Raw genomic sequence first — 18850 nt, 5'->3', positions numbered from 1 at the left:
AAAAACTGGGTTACTCCTTGTCTCAACATCCTGCCAGAAGTAGTCCCAGTGTCATTGTGCCATGTCTCTCCTGACTTCTCTGCCTCCTCCCTGATCTGTAACAATACCTCTGTCCCTTCTGGCTGAGTGCTTCCCTGGGAAGGGATTAGCTCATCTTCAATATGTGCCCGATGCCTTTGTGTCAGAGGTCTTGTAACATCATGATGATCCTGGAGACAGAGCCAGCCCAGCTGAGAAAGAGGTGAGTGCTCCCACTCTGCCTTGAGCCTTCCTGGGATTGTTCAGGGTGTCCCAGCATGTGTCAGGCTTCAGCACATACAGCATCTGCTCTGGCATCTTATTCCAGAGGGTGCTGGTCTCTTGGAGGAGACCCACCTTGCTAGACACAGCTCTCAGGTCACACGTGGTCTGCCTGCTCTGGGAAGGCCACGTGTTTTCTGACAACAGCCAAGATAAAAATCAAAGGTTCCTTCTTTTGCACTTCAAGGATGATGAATAACTTGCTCCTTCCATTCAGAACCTTTAGTCAGCATACAGAGATTATGGAGACAAAGGGTTAATTCGCTTAAACTGTTTTCTGACTTTATGGGATTGCCACAAGCCAGGGCCAGTTAAAATGGTGGGTCTGGTAAAGCATGTTTGTGTCTAACTCTACATGTTTTTGTTTTAAAAGGCCTATATGAGGAGATATATGTTTAAATTTTCTCATTATGTAATTAAAAGTTATTTATTAGATCTGTCGATATTCTGTTAGGCACAATCTGCTGGGTGCATCTCGCATTAATTTTTCATCTGAAACGTCAGAAATAATTTTGTGGATTTTAAACTGTTGTTTTGCAGATGCAGTGTTAAATGTTACTAGATTTTACCTCCTTCATCTGTGAAAGCTTTGTTTTCTCATTTCCTGTCAATCTTATTGAGGAGTGCTGAATAATCAGAATGAAGCAAAGATAAAATTGCCTTCTGATCTCTCTGATTTATTTTGAGAAAACTTTGGTTCCTTCTGTGTCGTGTCCTCACTTCACCTGCTTAGAGAAAACATGATAGTGGAAATTCTTCTAGTGTCTCCAATTTATCTCCAAATTACTGTGCAACTGTTAGTCTCCACAATTCCCAGAAGAGTTAGATAAATAATGTTCTATTATCCTGATTATAGATGTAAATCATTACCAAGAAGTTGTGGCTTGCCAGAAGTCTCATTTGAAGTCACATCAAGAGCTGGTGCATTTCTGGGCTTCCCAAATAAAACTGTAACACTTTTGTTTGCTACCTTATCTTGCTGCTTCAGCTCCATCACTGTATCTGCCCCTGGATCTTACACATATTTTCATATTGGAGTCCTCAGTGAACTGAATACATTAAGAAGCCACAGCTTTTCATGAGACAGCAAATATTCTCAATTAAAGATTGCTCCTTTATTTTAGACCCCTTTAAAAAAAAATTAATGTGATCAAACAAGGGTAAAGGGGTGCATGAGAATCACCCCCAGAATAATTCCTGTATGAGGACCACTACTGGAACCAGCACAGCATCTTTTAGTCTGCCAGAGCAAGTCCTGTGGTGTGCTCTCACTTCCACAAGTGCCCTATATATTCAAGTCAGTTGTTTTCTCCTGAAATCCCATTTAGTCTTGGATCACAGCTGAAAAGAGTCTGTGTGTGTGCTGAAGGACATAATGCTTGTGCAGGACTCCTGAGTGGAGAAGGTAGTTTGGCTAGGTTGGAATGCTGAAAAATGCACTCCAGAGCTCTTAAGGAAATGAAGTTGGCCTCTTTCTCTCTTTTTTTTTTTTTGTCCTGCCCAGTTCTTGTGCCAGCTATCAAGGTGTCTCACCTTCACAAAAGAAAATGAGTGCATCAGAACATGCAGTCCAAAATCCTCACGTGTCCTTACAGCAAAGGCTTCTCCAGAATTAGCACTGGTCACAATACACAAAGCCTTTCACGTGGAACCTAATCATTTTTTTATTCTTTGGCAAACTTGCAACAGCAAAATCTGCTTTTTTGACCTCAAAATCTCTTACCCCTTCTTCCTGGGCTCTCGTGGGGGCTGTTTCTTTGCAGCACATGCAGAAGGTACTGCATATTGCTAATTCACTTGAATTATTCTGAATAGGTTGTCACCTTGCTGAAAAAGGAATTCCTCTAAGGGGCCACAGTCAGAGATTTCAAACTCTGGACTGTCTCTCTCTCCCAGCAAGCTGCTGATTTGTCATCCTGTGTTCCCTTTCCAGGCTCCTAACTCTATTTGTCCCTCAATGTCCAGTGAACCTCGAGGGGTGAGACTTCCCTCTCCCTACAGTGATTTGTTTTTCTAGCTCTGAAGACTCCTTCCATCTCCTATTTTTGGAGACAGGTCCTCCTCCAGGCATTTTCCTTCTCACTGCTTACATGGCAGCCACTATTTTCTGCAGTTCCACTTCAGGAGTGTCCTTCTCACGTCTGATGGTGACTGCAGTTCCTCCACTGCATAGCATCCCATGCTCTGTGAGCAGGAGAGCAGCTATCCAGCAGTGATTAAAATGCTGTTTAAAATCCAGAATTGGTGCCACAGACTCTGGGTGTAAGAGGAACTATCAGAAGGACAAGAACATGTTGATGCTTCTAAAAGAAAGAGTATTTTCATGTCCAGAAAAGGCTAAAAAAACACAGTGCCAGGTTGAGAATCATTTGAAGATTTTTTTTTTCTGACCTACATGGAAAGCTGTTTATATTCCCAACTAATTTTTAACAAATTAAACAAAAAACCTGTATTCAATCAAGATAAAGACTGCAATAAGATGGATGTATATTTGTAAGTAACTCAATGGAAATTATAAAAATCAATTTGGAAAAAAAAAGGGGATCCTTTTTTCCTTGAAAACTTTCAACAAGGTTTGTCATATATGTCCTTCAGATTTCAAACATGCAAGGTTTTTTTCTTACCTACAGGTTTTAGCAAAATATTGTGCAGAAACATATTTCCTTTTCATCCCCTGGTATTCCCTCTTAAATTTTGCTGCTTTGTTCTTTTTTTTTTTTCTGACTGCCATTTTCATTTTCACTTTTTTATTAAGTCAGTGTGAGGGGAGAAAAAGAAATTAATATTAGGGAGAGATGAGAAACTGGGATTTTTCTTATGGAGGAAAGGACAAAGCTTTGAAAAAGTGTTATTTGAGAGGAGGGGAGAAATTGGAGGAAAAAATATTTGGTTGCCAAAATGTATTTACATTTATTTGTTCAGCCCTAGATTTGAAACTGGGGTATATACAATATTCTTTCTTAGCCAAAATGTCTGTGTACTGTGAGAATGCTTCTTAAACATCATCTGCAAAATTTCCAAAGATGTAAACCACCAAAAAGATCAAGTCATGAATGGCTTCCCTTCCTTGCAACTCTCACGAGCAGCTGAATTGGAAAGACAAATAACCTCGTGCAATAAATGTTAGGGGGCTGGTGGCAAGCATGGTGACTTTATTAAGCCTCATGTCTTTCTGTGTGTTTAAAAAAAAAGTCTGTTTCAGCATAATGAGAGATTGAAAACCAAGAGTGACCACTAAGCATTTTGATGAAGATAGATGTATTTAAAAAAAAGAATATATTCTACCCTAAGCTGCAAGCCTGTGGTGAATTTTGTTAACTAGAATTTGTAATTTAGGCTACTGAGTTGGCTTAAAAGCATTTTTGTGGCCTGTGGGCATTTTAATAGCAGGACTTCACTGAGTGTTATTGGGAATTATGCAGCTTGAGAGTTTCATGCCATCCTGATATTTTTCTTGATTACGGCTAGTACCCTATGCAGTGTAAGTACTAAATAGAAAACATTTTTTTTTTCATTTGATTCCAAGTCCTTATTGATATTCCTGTCAAAATATAATCTCTGGTCTCTCAAACACAGAGCAAGACTTGTGAATGTAGTTTTCACACATAATTTCTGGATGTATTTGTGAGCCTTTTGCCATCTGTGTACATTACAGATCATTTGAATAAACTGCTGTGCAAGTTGTACAAGCAGTTGGACAGTTGTACAAGCTCACAGCAGAAATCTCTCTTTTTACTTTTTATTTTCTGCAATTGTCAAAGTGAGAAGCAAGGGATGTCACATAAAAGTATTTCTACTATAAGTTTTGCAGTTACTATAAGTAATTATGTGCCCACAGTTATCATAAGTGGAAATTGCATCTGTTAGACTGATACTGCTAAATAAAACCTGGTTGACTACTGGGATGAACGATATCCTCAGATATCCTTGTGGCAATAAAAAAAAAAAAACCAACCAGTTATTCCTAATATTCACATCTGAAACCTCTGCTTAAATTTACAGCAATTCATGTGCCTGTAAACACATACATCTCACTTTTAAAATAGATTTAGAACAAAAATATTAGATGCAATTTCTCACTGGTCTAAATTAGATCTTGCTATTGAAGCCAAGAGCAGGAAAAGCTTATATTTGCAAGAAATGCCTTCAAATCAAAGAGCAGCTCTGTGTGTTGTTCTCAGCAGACATGCAGCTACATGAAATCCTATCTGGATGAAGAGAGTACAAACACCACTTTGCCTTGCTGCTTATAAAAATGATACCTGAATGGTCAAAGGAAAGCCTATGGATCCATATTCCCCCTGTGCAGGATTCTATAACCACGTAGACCCAGAGAAGAGAGCAGCTGCCTGCTTTACCCTGTTTTATTTCCTGTAGGGTAGAGGTTGTCTAATGTGTCTGTATAAAGGGAGACATGGCTCCAATTGCTTCAAAGGAGAGTTTTCCACCTGCTAGCAGAAAGAAAGGTATGTATGACCTCCCCAGATTCCTACATGTGAAATGTAACATTGCTCTGTTTGCAAGAGCCCAGCAGAAGCCTTGTGGATGTGCCCCATTTCTCTGAATTTTCTTACAAAGTGACCCATATCCTAATTGTCTTGAGTATTTTGCCCTTCAATATCAAACACTTGCTTCAAATTCTAATCATATTATCATTATTGTTGTCCTTTTTGCAGCAGCTTTTTAAAGTATTTTCATAAATGGCTGAGACTCACAGAACCTTGTTGATGCAGGGCAGTGTTAGTACGAACATTCTCCTTAGCAGACGGTGATAAATAGATGTACAAAGCTACCACAACAACATTTTAAGTTTTTTAATGCTTAGAACCTTTGTAGATCAACTTAGAGACCATCTGCACTTGTCACTGACTTCTAACAGAGCTACAAAAACTGGGATGCAATGCTGGAATTTCTGTTGTGGCTGTGGTGAGCCCAATATTTGTAACTTTAGGGGAGATTTTGATTAATGTAGCATGTCAAAGGCTTCATGAGACCATGGAGACAGGACTCAGCCCAATGCCTGAAACAGGCTTGTGATTAGCTTGTTCTCAGATGTGGCAGCAAGTTTTATGGGTGCCTGAGAGTCTTGAAAATTCCATTCCTCCTATTTCAACAGCACAGTTAGTTTTAAAAAGTGCATATTTAATTGCAAAATAGGCTGGAACTGTTTTCATACAGAAAGCAAGGGGCTTAGGAGCACAGCTTTAAACTTCCTGGCTTTTGCTCATATTCTGCCACAGCTCCCAGTAAGATTTCTCTTTCATCTACATTTGCTATAGTTCCTTCTTTCTTACTTTCTAATAATTTAAGAGACAAGATGACAGAACAGATTAAAAAATACCTATAAATAATACCGTACGTAAAGAGGCATTTACCCACTGAGTCTTAAAACTCATTCCCTGATTTGGATCTATTTTTATAAGCTTCATCTCACTTGACACTGACAATGATTCACATAAATATTAAGTGTTCATTTTTAGTCCAGTGCACATAAGTGAAGCTAAACTGTAGTGTTCTTTAGAGTTTTTACCCCAAAGGTCCTTACTTAGGATGGAAAGAGGGTTAGGGGGATGCAGTTCTTCAGCACTTTACAATCATCACATAGCTAGTAGATGGAGCATTTTTAAATTTTTCAATGACATTCACATTTCAAATGAGGTTTCTTTGTTGACTTTTTCTTTTCTGTAGGATATAGAAATAGGGTGTGTTATCCTGAATTAAAGTCTAAACCCGAAGGCTGTGGAATAACATGGTTTCTTATTTATACCTCTCTGTGTTGTGATTATGTTCAACTTCATCACTATTATTTTGCTGCATCTTGTTTTTTAATTAAAGCAGCCCTGAGATGTTTTATTAATTGTCCAAACATTTCGTTCTTTGGACTATGCAGCAAAGCTATTTAAACAAAGAAAGAAATTTTGTTTTTTCAATGTTTGTCACTTCTAAATTCTAATACAATTGTGTTTCTGTTATAGCAGGAGTATATTTGATAGCAGATGGTAAAACTGCAAAACTGTCTCCGCTTCATTAGCGTCTCTGGCAAGTCTTCCTATATAGGGTGAGTTACAGCAGAGAGGGATATTTAACAATATACCCTTTACAGTTTCCAGTAAGATTTTGGACTAGTTTTAAGTGTATCATGAAAGCAGTCAATGTAATAGCTAGAATGCCCATTGATCACTTGTGTGTTGGTTGTTAAAACCAGAACTAAACATACATGCTGTAAAAGGCTCTGATCTAGCAAAGACTTGTTTTAGTGCTTTTCCAAGTCAGATTTTTTTTAATTGAGATCACTTTCCTTTAATGATGATCATGGCTTTTTATTAAAAAGTAATAAAATATAAGTGATCAATCTCCATTTAAATTCAAAGAATGCTTATGTTAAAATATTGATGAAAAGGCAGCCTTCAGAGATTTTAAGAATGCTTTTATTTCCATGGCACGAGTGAAAGGTGACAGATTGATAGCCCTGGGAAACATAGGTCTTTTCAAAACAAATCATGTGATGTGTCCTCACACTGACTTTGGAGCTCTCTTTGCAGCATGGCAGAACTGCTCAGGCTCTGGGGTGAAAAATTCCTCTCTAATTCTGCATATCATCTATTCTGCATATCATCTCCTATGTTTCTGTACATTTTGCACATTCCTTCTCCATAGGGGCTGCACAGAGATCATTGTGCATGCCTCACCCTGGAGTCATGAGGAAAACATATGGTTATTTCCTACCAGGACCTGGCTTCCAACAAGTGAGTGAAAATAAAGGGACCAGTCTTGTCATATGCCAACACTAAACCATCTCTGATAATGCTGCTATGTAAATCTGTTTTGTGCCATTGATCTTGCTGAATTCAGTAGCCCAGAATTACCACAGAGGAACAGCCTCTTCCACATTATTGGGAAATGCTGCTTTGCCATCTTCCCAGTATAATGGTTTGTGAACTCCCCATGCTGTGTAAATTGGATTAACTTCACTAACTGCCTGGATTATGCAGCTTTGAAGTGGGGGGGACTCCCAAACAGAAATGGATGAAAATTTGAAATTGTGCAGTGGGAGGAAAATATTAAGTTTGAAATTTCACATTCTAAGCAAAAAACAGTAACCACTAGATTATTGTGTCCAGGGAACTGTTTCATACTACAAATATCTTGTGGTTTTGAGTATGTTTTTTAAAACAGTGCATATTCACTATGAATTTGGCAAGTTCATTTAAAGAATTTTCCTATTAGTGAAGGAAAATTGTGGGCATCAACCAGGCTTTGATATAAGGTAGTTGCCAACAGTGCTAAAGTAGTTTTGGGCACATGCAGAAACAATGCTGTAGGCATTGGGAAATTTTCATATGCATCAAAAAATTTACAAATGCATGGTTAGTGTTTTGGGAATTCTAAGCTTGAGCTCACATGGTGACACCCCTCCATGAGTCTGCCCTCAGAAGTGAAGATGTAGGAAGTGACTGCTAGATTTCCTGGATGCAGGAGGGATGGAGAAGGTGATGATGGAGAAGCCCTGCTGTCTGTGCACGGGCCACCACAGCTCAGGCACACACTGCACCTTTGGAAGGATCACAGCCTCGGGCAATCTTCTGCTGCAGTCCAGGTTGGTTTGGAAAACACTGCATCTGAGTATAGTGTAAAGCCTTCCCTTAGATGCTGTCAACTTGCTGTTTTTATAGTACAAGCATTTAGAGGTGTCACAGAAATTATAACTCTATTGTGCTAGCTACTGAAATAAACATATAGTAAGGGAGAGAGGAAAAAGTGCAAAGCAAGTAACGTAACAAATTTTGTTTGTCTTTTTGAAATCGACATAGTAAGATTAAACATCTTGTACAATTGCACACACAGTAAAATTCAAAGAAAACGAGAGGGGCTGAAGCATACCCAAATGATGTGCCATACTGAGCTAATAAAATGTAGTGTTTGTGCCCATTGCAAATGTTCATTTGCTGAGCTAAATGTGTGTGACCTGCCTTTGCACTATTGGCATGCTGCAGATGCTCCTCCTGAGAGGATACTTCAGTGCTAACATAGGCAAGCAAGCAGGGCTTTGGTCACATCTTCTAACAAATGCTCACTCCATAAACTGCATTAATTCGGTTGCTTGCAATCATTTGTCCAAATCTCAGGTTTGGGGGCTTTTTTAGGGTTTTTTTTTGTTTTGTTTTCTAGTAAATTTCCACCGTGTGGGTCTGTGTACTTGTCTGAGGACATGTGGGAAAGCTCTGAATGAATGTTAAAAATCACCTAGGAAGAACAAAGGCTTACCCTGCTGTCCCAGCAGAGATATCCTTTGAGAACTGTAAATGCACAGTTTTAGCCACTCCTATAGCTGATAGTAATATGGGCATGAACATAAATTTGTGGTTTGGAGTTGAAGATGCTATAAAATTTTTACTAAATTTCAAACTTTTATTTGCCTGCAGTCCATGCCACTGACATGGTGAAAACTGAGCTTCTTTGCTTAGTAGAGCAGGTTCTCCAAAAGATGCTTTCTTTAGACCAGTGAATGCACTTTTGCACTATTGATTTCCTGCTGCTTAGACATAACTAACATTTTAATTAATCTATACAGTTTTGAAATTTACATTAGGTCTTTTAATAAAATCCCTAGCACCTCAGGGACTTCTTGGTAGGATAGACAGTGAACTCCTATCAGCTGAACACTAAACAACAGAACACTAAATTTCAACATCACTTAAGCAAAATTCTGACCTAAGCTGATCTGCTACTGCCCCAAAACCAGTCTGGGTATTGGTTGAGCTATCAGAGCACAGTCAGGTTGTTCTTGGTTTGTCCTTACAAGTGCTTTACTGAAAAACCCTGAGTTAAAATCAGTTCTGCATTATGCGGGACACATTCCCGAGAAGTGCTAAGACGTACTGTCACTAGATTTCTTGCAGAACTCCACACTAGATGAGAAGGGGAGATCCATGCTAAAAAAGGAAACAGGAATAGCACAATGTGGCTGAGATCATGTTGTGGTGTTTTTAGAGTAGAGATCAAAGGCTGCTGAGAAGGCAAGCCCTTTTGCATTGCGTGTTGTGGCAATTACACAATTGTCCTTGTCCTGAAAAATTTTACCTGGAATAGGTCTGCATGGATCTCTGGTTGGATCCCACTAAAATCAGTGGTAGTTGGGACTGTGGCCCTTCCAAGTGGGGTGGGATTTTAGTGATCCTGCCTGTGTCCTTTTCTGTTCTAGGACATGACCTCCCTTCTGCTGGAGGTTGTAGGTGCTCAGCATTTTAGAGATTTCTTTCCTATTCATTTTGTTTTGAAGTCTGTTATCAAGTCTGAAGCATTCTGACTGAAGGTTTTAATTTAATTTATAACTGGATAAATCACAGAACTGGCCTCCACCATCCATACCTGTCAATTGATCTGGTGTAATGAAGACTGCAAGAAGCCCAAGCTGATAAATAGAACAGGGGTATTGGAATGAATTTTCAAGGGAAATCTGCAGCTAAATTTCTTAGGCATGTTAAATGATAAGCAACCCAAGCTGACCAGATCTTTCTGTATTTAAGAACGTGATTTTTGAGGGCAAACGTGGGCAGCAAGAGAAACTCTGCTGCAGTTGAAACAAGTAGTTATTAAGTAACTGTTGATGTATCTCTGTGTACCTTTAAATTTTTTTGTGAGCAGGTAGATGATCAAGATAATTCAGAAGAGAAGATCAATTTGGTTGGCTGTGCAGGTGAAAATGTATGTCTTAATTTTCAGAGGCAAATACAAGTTATAAGACTCGGTAGCGATAAGTGTTTTGCCTTTGCTATTTAAAACCAAATAATGACTTTTATTGCCTCTTAAAAAGGACATTCTCTCCCAGGTTTTCAAGTAAAAAGCCAGTATGATATTTTAAGCTATTTCTTGTAGTCACAACACCTCAGTGGTCCTGACCCAAGATTTTTCAAAGTCAATCTAGCAGTGCTGAGATTTACTGCTGCTCCTGAAGTATCAACATAATTACGTAAGTGTGTGCCAGCGGTGTGTGCCTGTGTTGGTAGCTCATGTGCAGCACACACATTGCTGGCTGTCTGCAGTGCACTGAAACCTGAGATTTATTGCATTTACAAAAGGCCATTACAATGCAATTTTAACTTACTGTCATTAAAGGGTCTTACATCATAAGCAATCACTGCAAAAAGCCTTGGCCCACGATTTATTCATAATTTTTATTGCATGATTTATTAGTGCCTCTGTTACATTTTATAAATCTTATCAGAAAGAAATTAAAATCAATTAGGGCCTGGTCCTTTTACCTTTACCCGTGTTGGGTGGCACCTTGTTCTCAGCCTGACGGAAACAGGGATATTCCTGGAGTAAGCTATCACTACAGGAGTAGGAGTGAAGATAGCAAAATCTGGTTACTTAGTGAGCACAGGAGAGAGATGTAAAAATTATTCTAGAAATGACAGCATTTGGTTTATATTCCAGGGGGAGGAGGTGGTTCTCCATGGATTCATAGATTTCTCTGATTTCATCCGATCCTACCGCTTCTGTGTACCATTTGGAGTGAATCACATATTTATGTAATTCAATATTCAGCAGGGAAAGCCAAGTCAGCCTCCTAAACTGTTCTTTCCTCAGATCAAATTCAGCATATAGTAACTGAGAAGCTAATTGTAAGACAATTGCAAAGATCTCAAAATGGCTTTTCTATCAGTCTTATACCCCAAGAATGCACACAAATTTCCTAAAATCAAGCTTAAACAAAATGGAAACTCAGTTTTGCCATCTATATTTGCATGAGAAAGAATTATGCACTTGATTATCAATTGGGGCCCAATTTTTCAATCTGAATACCCCTGCTTGCCCTTTTCATTACGAAACACAGCGCTTGGATATGATTTAGTTGAACATTAATTGAAGTCATGTGGTTTAAAGAGGGATGTATTCTACAGTCCTTTGCAGTAAAAAAAGCCAATAAGATCATGATGAGCTTTGTCAGTATTAGAGCTCTATGTTTTGATGCAGTGTGCTAAAGCTGCTCCTGTCTTTAAAGATTATGAACACATGTATTTGAATATGTATGCTCCTAATAAATTGCTAAGATCTATTGCACTTTAGTGCTTTGGAATGGAAATGGGCACCGTGTCTATTAAAAAAAGCAGTACACAGCAATTAATTTGTTATCCTGAACCCTACTGCAGGAAAATTCATTTCTATCCTTGAAGTTGGTGGTAATTTTGGCTGAGTTTCAATAACAGTAAGGCTGGGCCCTCTGTTGCTGATTTGCTAACATCTCTCCTTATGTTAAGAGGAAGGCAGTATGTATAGACTTTACTAAAGTACTACCGTAAATATACACGCATTTTTACAAATAAGAAAGACAAATACTGTTAAATGCTAGATCGCACAGCAGAAGGGAAGAACAAGATGGAAAAATAATTTTCCTAGGTATAGTCTAATACACCACATTTCTGTGAACAGTTCTAAAATAGAAATAGTATAATTGATCTTTTTCTCCTTTGTCTCATGATAGACCAACAGAGAATTACCAGTATTTTGTTGCCTTTTTTGCCCTAACCAAAACCAAAATAGCAAATGTCAGGAGAAGGGCAAAGAAAACAACTGAAGGTACATAGGAATGGATTAAAGAGAGAAGGGACCAAATATCTTTCTGAAACCAGCCACTAAATTCATATTGATTTCAGTGGCACCACGGTTACTTCTGCAGAAATATTTTGGGGTGGTTTAATTTTGAAGTCCTTCCTCATATGGAAATCCCACTCAGCATCGTAGGAGGTGGCAGCAATAGGAAGGCATATATATGTGTATGCATATGATGGTATGATCCATACAATCACAGCCTTGGCTAAATGAAGTAAATTTTGTAACCTAGAAACATTAAAATTAAGTGAGATAAAAAAAATTGAATTAAAATGGCAACAGATGCTGTTCTTTTTTAAGGTTTCAGAATAATAGAAATAAAATTGGAAATAGGAAAATAGATTTAAAAAAAATGTCCTTGAGTCCAAACTGCTAAGTCTGTACCAGGCAGCCATGGAATTGTCAGGTGGGTAACATCATCTCTCTCATCTCTCTGTGAGATCGTGACTTCAAAGAGATTGTAAGATTTTCTGGGCAGACACCATATCTTCCTGTGTGCTTCTGAACAGCTCAAACTGGTAAAGCCATGATTCTGCAAGGCTGTTCTGATATTTTAATTTTTTTTGTGTGTGTGGGGGGTAGTTTAAAAATGTATTACTTCTGAGTTTGGATGGACAGTTCCCAGGAGTTACTCGTGTACCTGCTCCCACTGTGACCAATTTGATAGGGACTGGATGTGGGACTTGGAGCAGTGAACACTTTCTAGCTGGCATTGCAAAGGTTTCTTTGGTCAGGATGCAGAGAAGACTACCATGCTTACTAGTGGGTTATATAAGGATTTGCAGTAACATGTTCCTTGATGGGAGAAAATAGGAATAAAATGGAATTTTAGGAACTATATTAATAATGAATGATAGGATGTTAGTTAATAGATGTCTGTAATTCCGTTATACTACAACTGCAAGGGAAACCTCATTTGATGTGGAAAGATTCTCATTTTTCCAGAGCTGTAATGCAGCGTTCAGTTAAAATTAGGCTGTCTGGTTAATTGTCACAGTATATGGTGAGAATTCCTGCAGCCAGCTTCAGTGCAGGATTAGATATGGCTCTGCAGGAGACACCTTCCAGAAAGGCTCAAGGTGGGAGAGCAGTTCCACCAGGGCCCCTTGGAAGCTGTCCCTGAGGCGGGTAGAGGGAAGCGAGCAGGTCAGCTCTCATCCCCTCTGCCCCTGTCTGCTCCTGCTTGGTGGGAGGCTCCAGACCACTGTCTGTGGAGTGCTCCTGTGCCAAGCATGTCATGCATCACACATCTATGGAATAAGCTCCCCTTGTGAAGGATGAGGAGTATCTGTTCCCACTCCCTGATGTCTGCTCCAACTCCTGAGCTAAGCCGTGCTGGCCAGGGGCAAGGAATGAGCAGAATCACCCCAGCCTTTAACCCTCAAGACAGTGTGGTTATTCAGGAACTAGGATCCCATAAGCCTTTTTATACCTATGAGTTGTACTTTATATAGAGAAAAATCAGTTTAAATGAACACAGCACGGTTGGAATGCTCTTGAATGTACAAAAGAAAGCTGGAAGAAATCCCTGGGGAATACCTTTTTCTCATCTCTTTACCACTATCCTTTTTCCTGTCTCCTTCTCAGTGTCAGAAACTTGTCCTTCAAAAGTCACCCACTGAGGAAAGCAGATTCTTCTGCAGGATGTGAAGGGGAAACATGAGGGAAGGGTGAGTGAGAGTTTTGCTTTTCCTCTTACAGATCAAAGTGCTACAGCATATGCCAGGATTGCAAGTCAAGCTGTTGAGGACCTTCCATAGGACCCTAAGAAGCTTTTATTTAAAAAAACAGTAAATGGGTTTATTTGGAAGGACTACAAAAGCTTTTCTGAGAGTTCATTAAAAAAACTTAACTGTCCAATTTGAATGTGAGCAGTAGCACACAATCTCAGCTGAAAGCTCCTTGTTCTCAAACACTGAGTAACCCAAGGAATGTGAATTAACACAAACACAACCTTATCCTGCTGTGGAGGAGGAGGAGGAAGGGGAATAAATATGTTAGATACCTGCAGGCCAAACTCACCAGGAAGTCAGTAGGAGCTTTACTAGTGGAAGAACAGCCTGAGCAGACATAAATATAAAGGAGAAAGGATGCCAAGAAAATATATTTCACACATTTGTGTATTGAGGGACTTATGCAGTCTAGTAAGTACAGAGGGCAGGAACTCTACCACAGTGTAACTCACTGCTGTTTTAGCACAGCTTTCTGGCTGACTCTATTTCCCCCTTTCTGCCTACTTAGAAAAACTAAATTTACAAAGTTATCTGATGATGCAAAAAGGACAGTTCTAATGAGCTTCAAAAAAACATCAGTTTATGCACGTGCAGTGATATTTAGCCATCTGGACAGATGATTTTGACAATCCTCCTGGATCCTTGGATCTTTCCCATCACCTTTTGTTACTCTGTTCAGATCTCCAAGCACAAGATTTTGCCTCTGATATCCAAACGTGGATTCTTTAGGTTAAGAAGTGTAATACCTTCTTATCTTACTAAGATAGATGTCAAAGGCAGCCTATCATTTGAAACAAACTATCTTTTCTTATTACAGATAGAAGATTATGCAATTTTTGAAGTGTTTCCTCTTTTTAGAAAAAAACTACATTATTAAGAAATTAGCGTGGAAAAAAACTTGAAATTAATTAAAATCAGCCACTATTGTTTTAACAAGCAACTGTTGACTATGTTGCACCTAAAGAAAAATTATTAGTGACTAGGAGCTTTGCTTAATGAAAGTAAGAAATAAAATTTGCAGAGTTAGCTGATTTTGCCTGACGTACACAAATGTACTTCCAGTCTTCCCTGGCTGTCTACAACGAGATCAGAAGTGATTTAGTATGAGTCAGGTGGAGGTGAAGCAAAACAGTCAAATGTACTTGTATTTGCAAGCAGTGTCCATCAAAATCCTCCAAGAATGGCTGGATTTGAGTAAATGCTGAGCTTTTCATAGACAGTTTCTAAACATTCACTGATCTAGCATACCAGGTACAGTCCAGAGATACAAATATGCAGATTTCCATTTAACCTTAATATTCAGAGACTGTATTCCTTTTACTTGCCCAAGTGTAACACTATAATTTATGTAAACTGATGCTTACATTGAGATGTTATTTTGACATGCATTTTGGTGCCATATGTAAACATCAAAAGTGTGTAATAACCACCCTTAGTACAGGTCCCAGTTCCCTTTAGGAAGAGAAAATTTTGTGGTGTTTTTTTTTTTTTTGACAAAATGGCAATGTGAATATAGATTTTTGCACAACTGAATTGCAGTTTGTAACTGAAAGTAGCGGACTCAATTAGAAGTGGGGTAACAGTGGATTTGTTGCCTGACTCTACCAATAATTGCCTTAATATACCATTCACTTGTTAATGATGCTATCAATTATTTTACTATAAATTAGCTATTGTGAGCTTCAGGTCTTTTTGCAATGTCTGATAGGTTACAGGAGCATAAATCAAACTCCCATCTCTTTTTACATCCATAACCATAACTTATGGCTTTTATTAGGAAATGTTAAGTGTCCTATAATGCCTTCTTAATGGACAGTGTGTGCATGTGTTGATGAGGAAAGCCATCTTCCTTCATGCAAAATATTAATGCATGAAGCCTACGTCTCCATAGATACTAGTTAAAGAATCATATTTAACCCATGAAATATTCAGAGTACTCATATTTATCGAGTCTTAACAATCCTCCAAGGAAAGAACAAGTTAGAGGTGAATCAGGAATTGAATTCTAACAGGTATGCACAAGTGATTGTGAATAAATAGTACATCATCCACTCCAAAAAAACCCCAACAAAGCCAAGACATTTTATAAAACACCTATTGCTAAATGGAAATACCCTTAGAGAATTTATATCCTTCTAGAATTCCAGCCTGTGCATCACAAAGACTCCTAATATTGGTTATAAATTTTTGTCCTTCTCCTAAAATATCATAATGCCTCCAAGCAAAAGGGTGTTTTAAGCTCTGTATCCTTTTCATTGGGACAACATTATCCATTTGGCTTTCGAACCATTTCCCAAAACCTTGAACAAGAATATTACTTTCACTTGAAATGTGTTTTACCAACAGATTCCTGGGTACCAGAGAGATCTGCTATTCAGATTGCCTGCTAACACTGGGCTTGATTAATGGAAACCAAGCATTTTGAAGGCTACCCTCCAGCATTGCCTTTCCCTTTCCATGTTCCCTTGGCAGAAATCAGGGATTTGAAAGCTGCAATACAACAGCATCACCTTTCCATCTTGTGGTAAATATTCTATTATTCCTTTATCCTCCATGCTGTTTAAAGGAATTAATTTAAAATATGAACTCCTTTGTTCAGGGAGGAAGTCTCCAAATGGTGTGCAAACAAGAATCTTTAGAAATGCAGGAAGATATAACTCCAGGCTCTGCTCCAGCTTTCCCCATTCATTCAGTTTGCAGACCTGGAGTCTCCCTGCTGGAGATCTCTGCTCAGACCGAGTCTCCGGCAGCTGCTATTCCGCCACCCATTCATACACGGCCAGCTCCCCTCTCCCTGCTCCTTGCATTTCCACTTCTCTTTGCTCCATCCATCCAATTTTCTCCCTAATCTGATCTCACTTCTTTGATCCTTCTCAGGAACACTGATCACCCTCCCCCACCAAAGCACCACTCATCCTTACCAAAGGCTGGCAGAAATTAAGCTCTAACAAAGGTACATTTAAGAGTAGAGCCTATGCCAACAGATTTCTTTATGAAGGCACTATCCCCCATCTGTTTCCCTAGTTATCAAATTGACTGTCTTGGGAGTTAATCCTGCTGCTGCTCCTGAAGCAATTGTTTCCAGTACTTTTGATTTCAGGAGCAGAATCAGGCCCTAATTAATGTAATTATTCTCATAGCATGAGGAGGTGCCTACTTAAAGCAGTTGTATGCCTGTTACAGACCATTTTTATCCACACCTATGCTGTGAACTGCACCAGTGTGCATTCCCTTTCCAAAACAACTGCAGGCACCAGGAGGGGAGGAGTTGTCCTTCAGTAGCAGGCAAGAAACCTGTCAAACACTGTGTCCCTTCTACATGAATGAAATCCTTTCCTCTGATTAATACTTTGCATTTCCCACAAGGGAAAAAGACACAGACTGAGCAGCTGAATTACCCATTTTCAGAGAAGCATGTTCATAAATATTTAACTTGGTATGTATGAGAAAAGAGAAAGGCACTGACTCCCTTTCCAGTCCAGGCTGAAACTCTCCAAATCCCCTGGTACCACTGGGAATGCTTGCTCCCATCATCCTTTCCCCATCTCGTAAAGGGGAGAGAGCCATTAGCTTGTAAGAGGGCTGGACAAGGTGTCTCTCTTTACTGGGGGATGTCTGACTGTAAAAATCTATGCACAGAGGGAAATTACCTGGTGTAATGGGGACCTCTCTGGCCTATGACCGGGACCCTGCCCCCAGCTGGGAGTTTTAGGAGCCTATTAGAAAATAAGGGTCTCTGGAGGCCCACATCTGAGTACATATGCTCAGGCCTTGGTATCTAGTAGTTCCCTGTGCCTGAGGCCTGCTTGAGAGTGTGGGTTACATCCCCATAGACCCCACGTGATTTTTGTATGGCCACACACATGGATGGCTGCTCTGCTCTGACAGCGGAGACAACCTTGGTGATGCTGGGAGGAAGTGGGACCGCGGGGAGGTTTGAGTGTTTTGATGAGGGTGCTGATTGCATGGCTTACCCTTGCATATCTGGAGGAGTAGGGATCCTCAAAGAGTGCCCAGATGCGGGGCTGCCACCGTCTCCAGAAGCCCCCAGACCTGCCATCTGGGGAGTCACTAAGTGCTAGGCGTTTTGTCATCTCCAGCTCATCTTCACCATCACCAGAGTCTCCGGTGCCATCTATGTCTCCGTCCTCAGCACTGCTATCCAGGGGAGCCCCACCAAAGCTGTCCAGAGCCTCTTCGGCGTCGCGGTGCTGCCGGTAGGTCATCCAACAGCAGGGCTCCACATCGGTCTCATCGATGCCCCAGAAGGCCAGCTCCTCCTCATACAGGGGCCCGCACACGTCCGCGGGGCAGTGCAGTTTGCCAGTGCGGTAGTAATTCAGGATATGGGCGAAGACGCCCGGGTGCCGGTCAAAGAAAAACTCATCCGTGCGGGGGTCATAGTCAAAGTGGCTGTGGGCATCGGGCTCAGCGATCCAGGCCAGCCGCGTGCCGGGCAGGGTGCGCAGGGTGCTGCGGTAAGTCTGGTGCCTAGTCCCACCCACGTTGATCACAATGCGGTCGCTCTCGTCGCCCTGGCCCATCTCGTCTCTTATTAGGCATGTCGCAGACTCATCCAAGCAAGCACGGCAGGCAGCAAGCCCGTCAGAGGACGGCTGCTCGGCGGCAGTCGGTGCCTAAGCCGAGCCTCGCTCCGGGCCCGCGGGGGCGAGGGGCCCCGGCCAGCCCCGCTCCCCCGGGGCCGCTCCGAGGCGATGCCGGTGGCGGTGGCTCCCGGCGCTGCGCCGCCTCCGTCTGGAGTCAGACGCTCGGGGTCCGCGGCAGCTGCAGCCGCGGCGGAGGGGCAGGGGCAGGGGGGGCCATGCTCCGGGAGCGCGGGCGCTGCGGTGCCGGAGGGGGAGGGCCTTTCCCTGGTTGGACGTGGCCAAAAGCACAAGGGAAAAAAAAAAAAAAAAAAGAAAAAAAGAAAAGGAGTGGGGGGGGGAGAGAAAAATCACGGCACCGGCGCTGCCCACAGGTGCGCGGGGCTGCGGGGCGCCGGGGCTGGCTGCAGCCCCCGCGGGGAACGCGAGGCTGTGCCCGCGCCCCTCCCGGCGGTGCGGGGCGGGGGGCGCCGCCGGTGCTGAAGGGACAGCGCCGCGCTCCCGCCGCCTCCGCCCCTGCGCTCGGCCGGCCCGGGTCGAGCGCTCGCCGGTGCGGGCGGCGGGACCCGCGGCGCTACCGCTGCTCCTCCCGTCGCTCCT

At 41.2% G+C, this 18850-nt stretch overlaps 1 protein-coding gene and 1 long non-coding RNA gene across 7 annotated transcripts in view; one reads left to right on the top strand and one right to left on the bottom strand.

The window, feature by feature from the left end:
* The window catches only part of KCNC1 (potassium voltage-gated channel subfamily C member 1), a 123667-nt gene extending 105129 nt beyond the window's left edge, over positions 1-18538 (bottom strand). For 3 of the 6 annotated variants that reach the window (XM_059848972.1, XM_059848971.1, XM_059848970.1), the window contains exon 1: positions 17621-18537. In XM_059848972.1, coding sequence (XP_059704955.1) covers positions 17621-18190 — 570 coding nt within the window. In that variant the 5' untranslated portion in view covers positions 18191-18537. Of the gene's footprint in view, positions 1-17620 lie in introns of all 6 variants that reach the window. The other 3 variants (XM_059848974.1, XM_059848975.1, XM_059848973.1) reach the window with 2 other exon arrangements.
* On the top strand, positions 13500-17864 carry LOC132328798 (uncharacterized). The gene is made up of 3 exons (XR_009486868.1): positions 13500-13583; positions 15993-16170; positions 17747-17864. It is a non-coding gene; the product is annotated as an uncharacterized LOC132328798 (long non-coding RNA).
* Positions 18539-18850: the final 312 nt, after the last annotated feature.

Source organism: Haemorhous mexicanus, chromosome 6 (assembly GCF_027477595.1).
Source record: "Haemorhous mexicanus isolate bHaeMex1 chromosome 6, bHaeMex1.pri, whole genome shotgun sequence".
NCBI classification, from domain to species: Eukaryota; Metazoa; Chordata; class Aves; order Passeriformes; family Fringillidae; genus Haemorhous; species Haemorhous mexicanus.
This window is presented reverse-complemented; position numbering and strand designations above follow the sequence as displayed.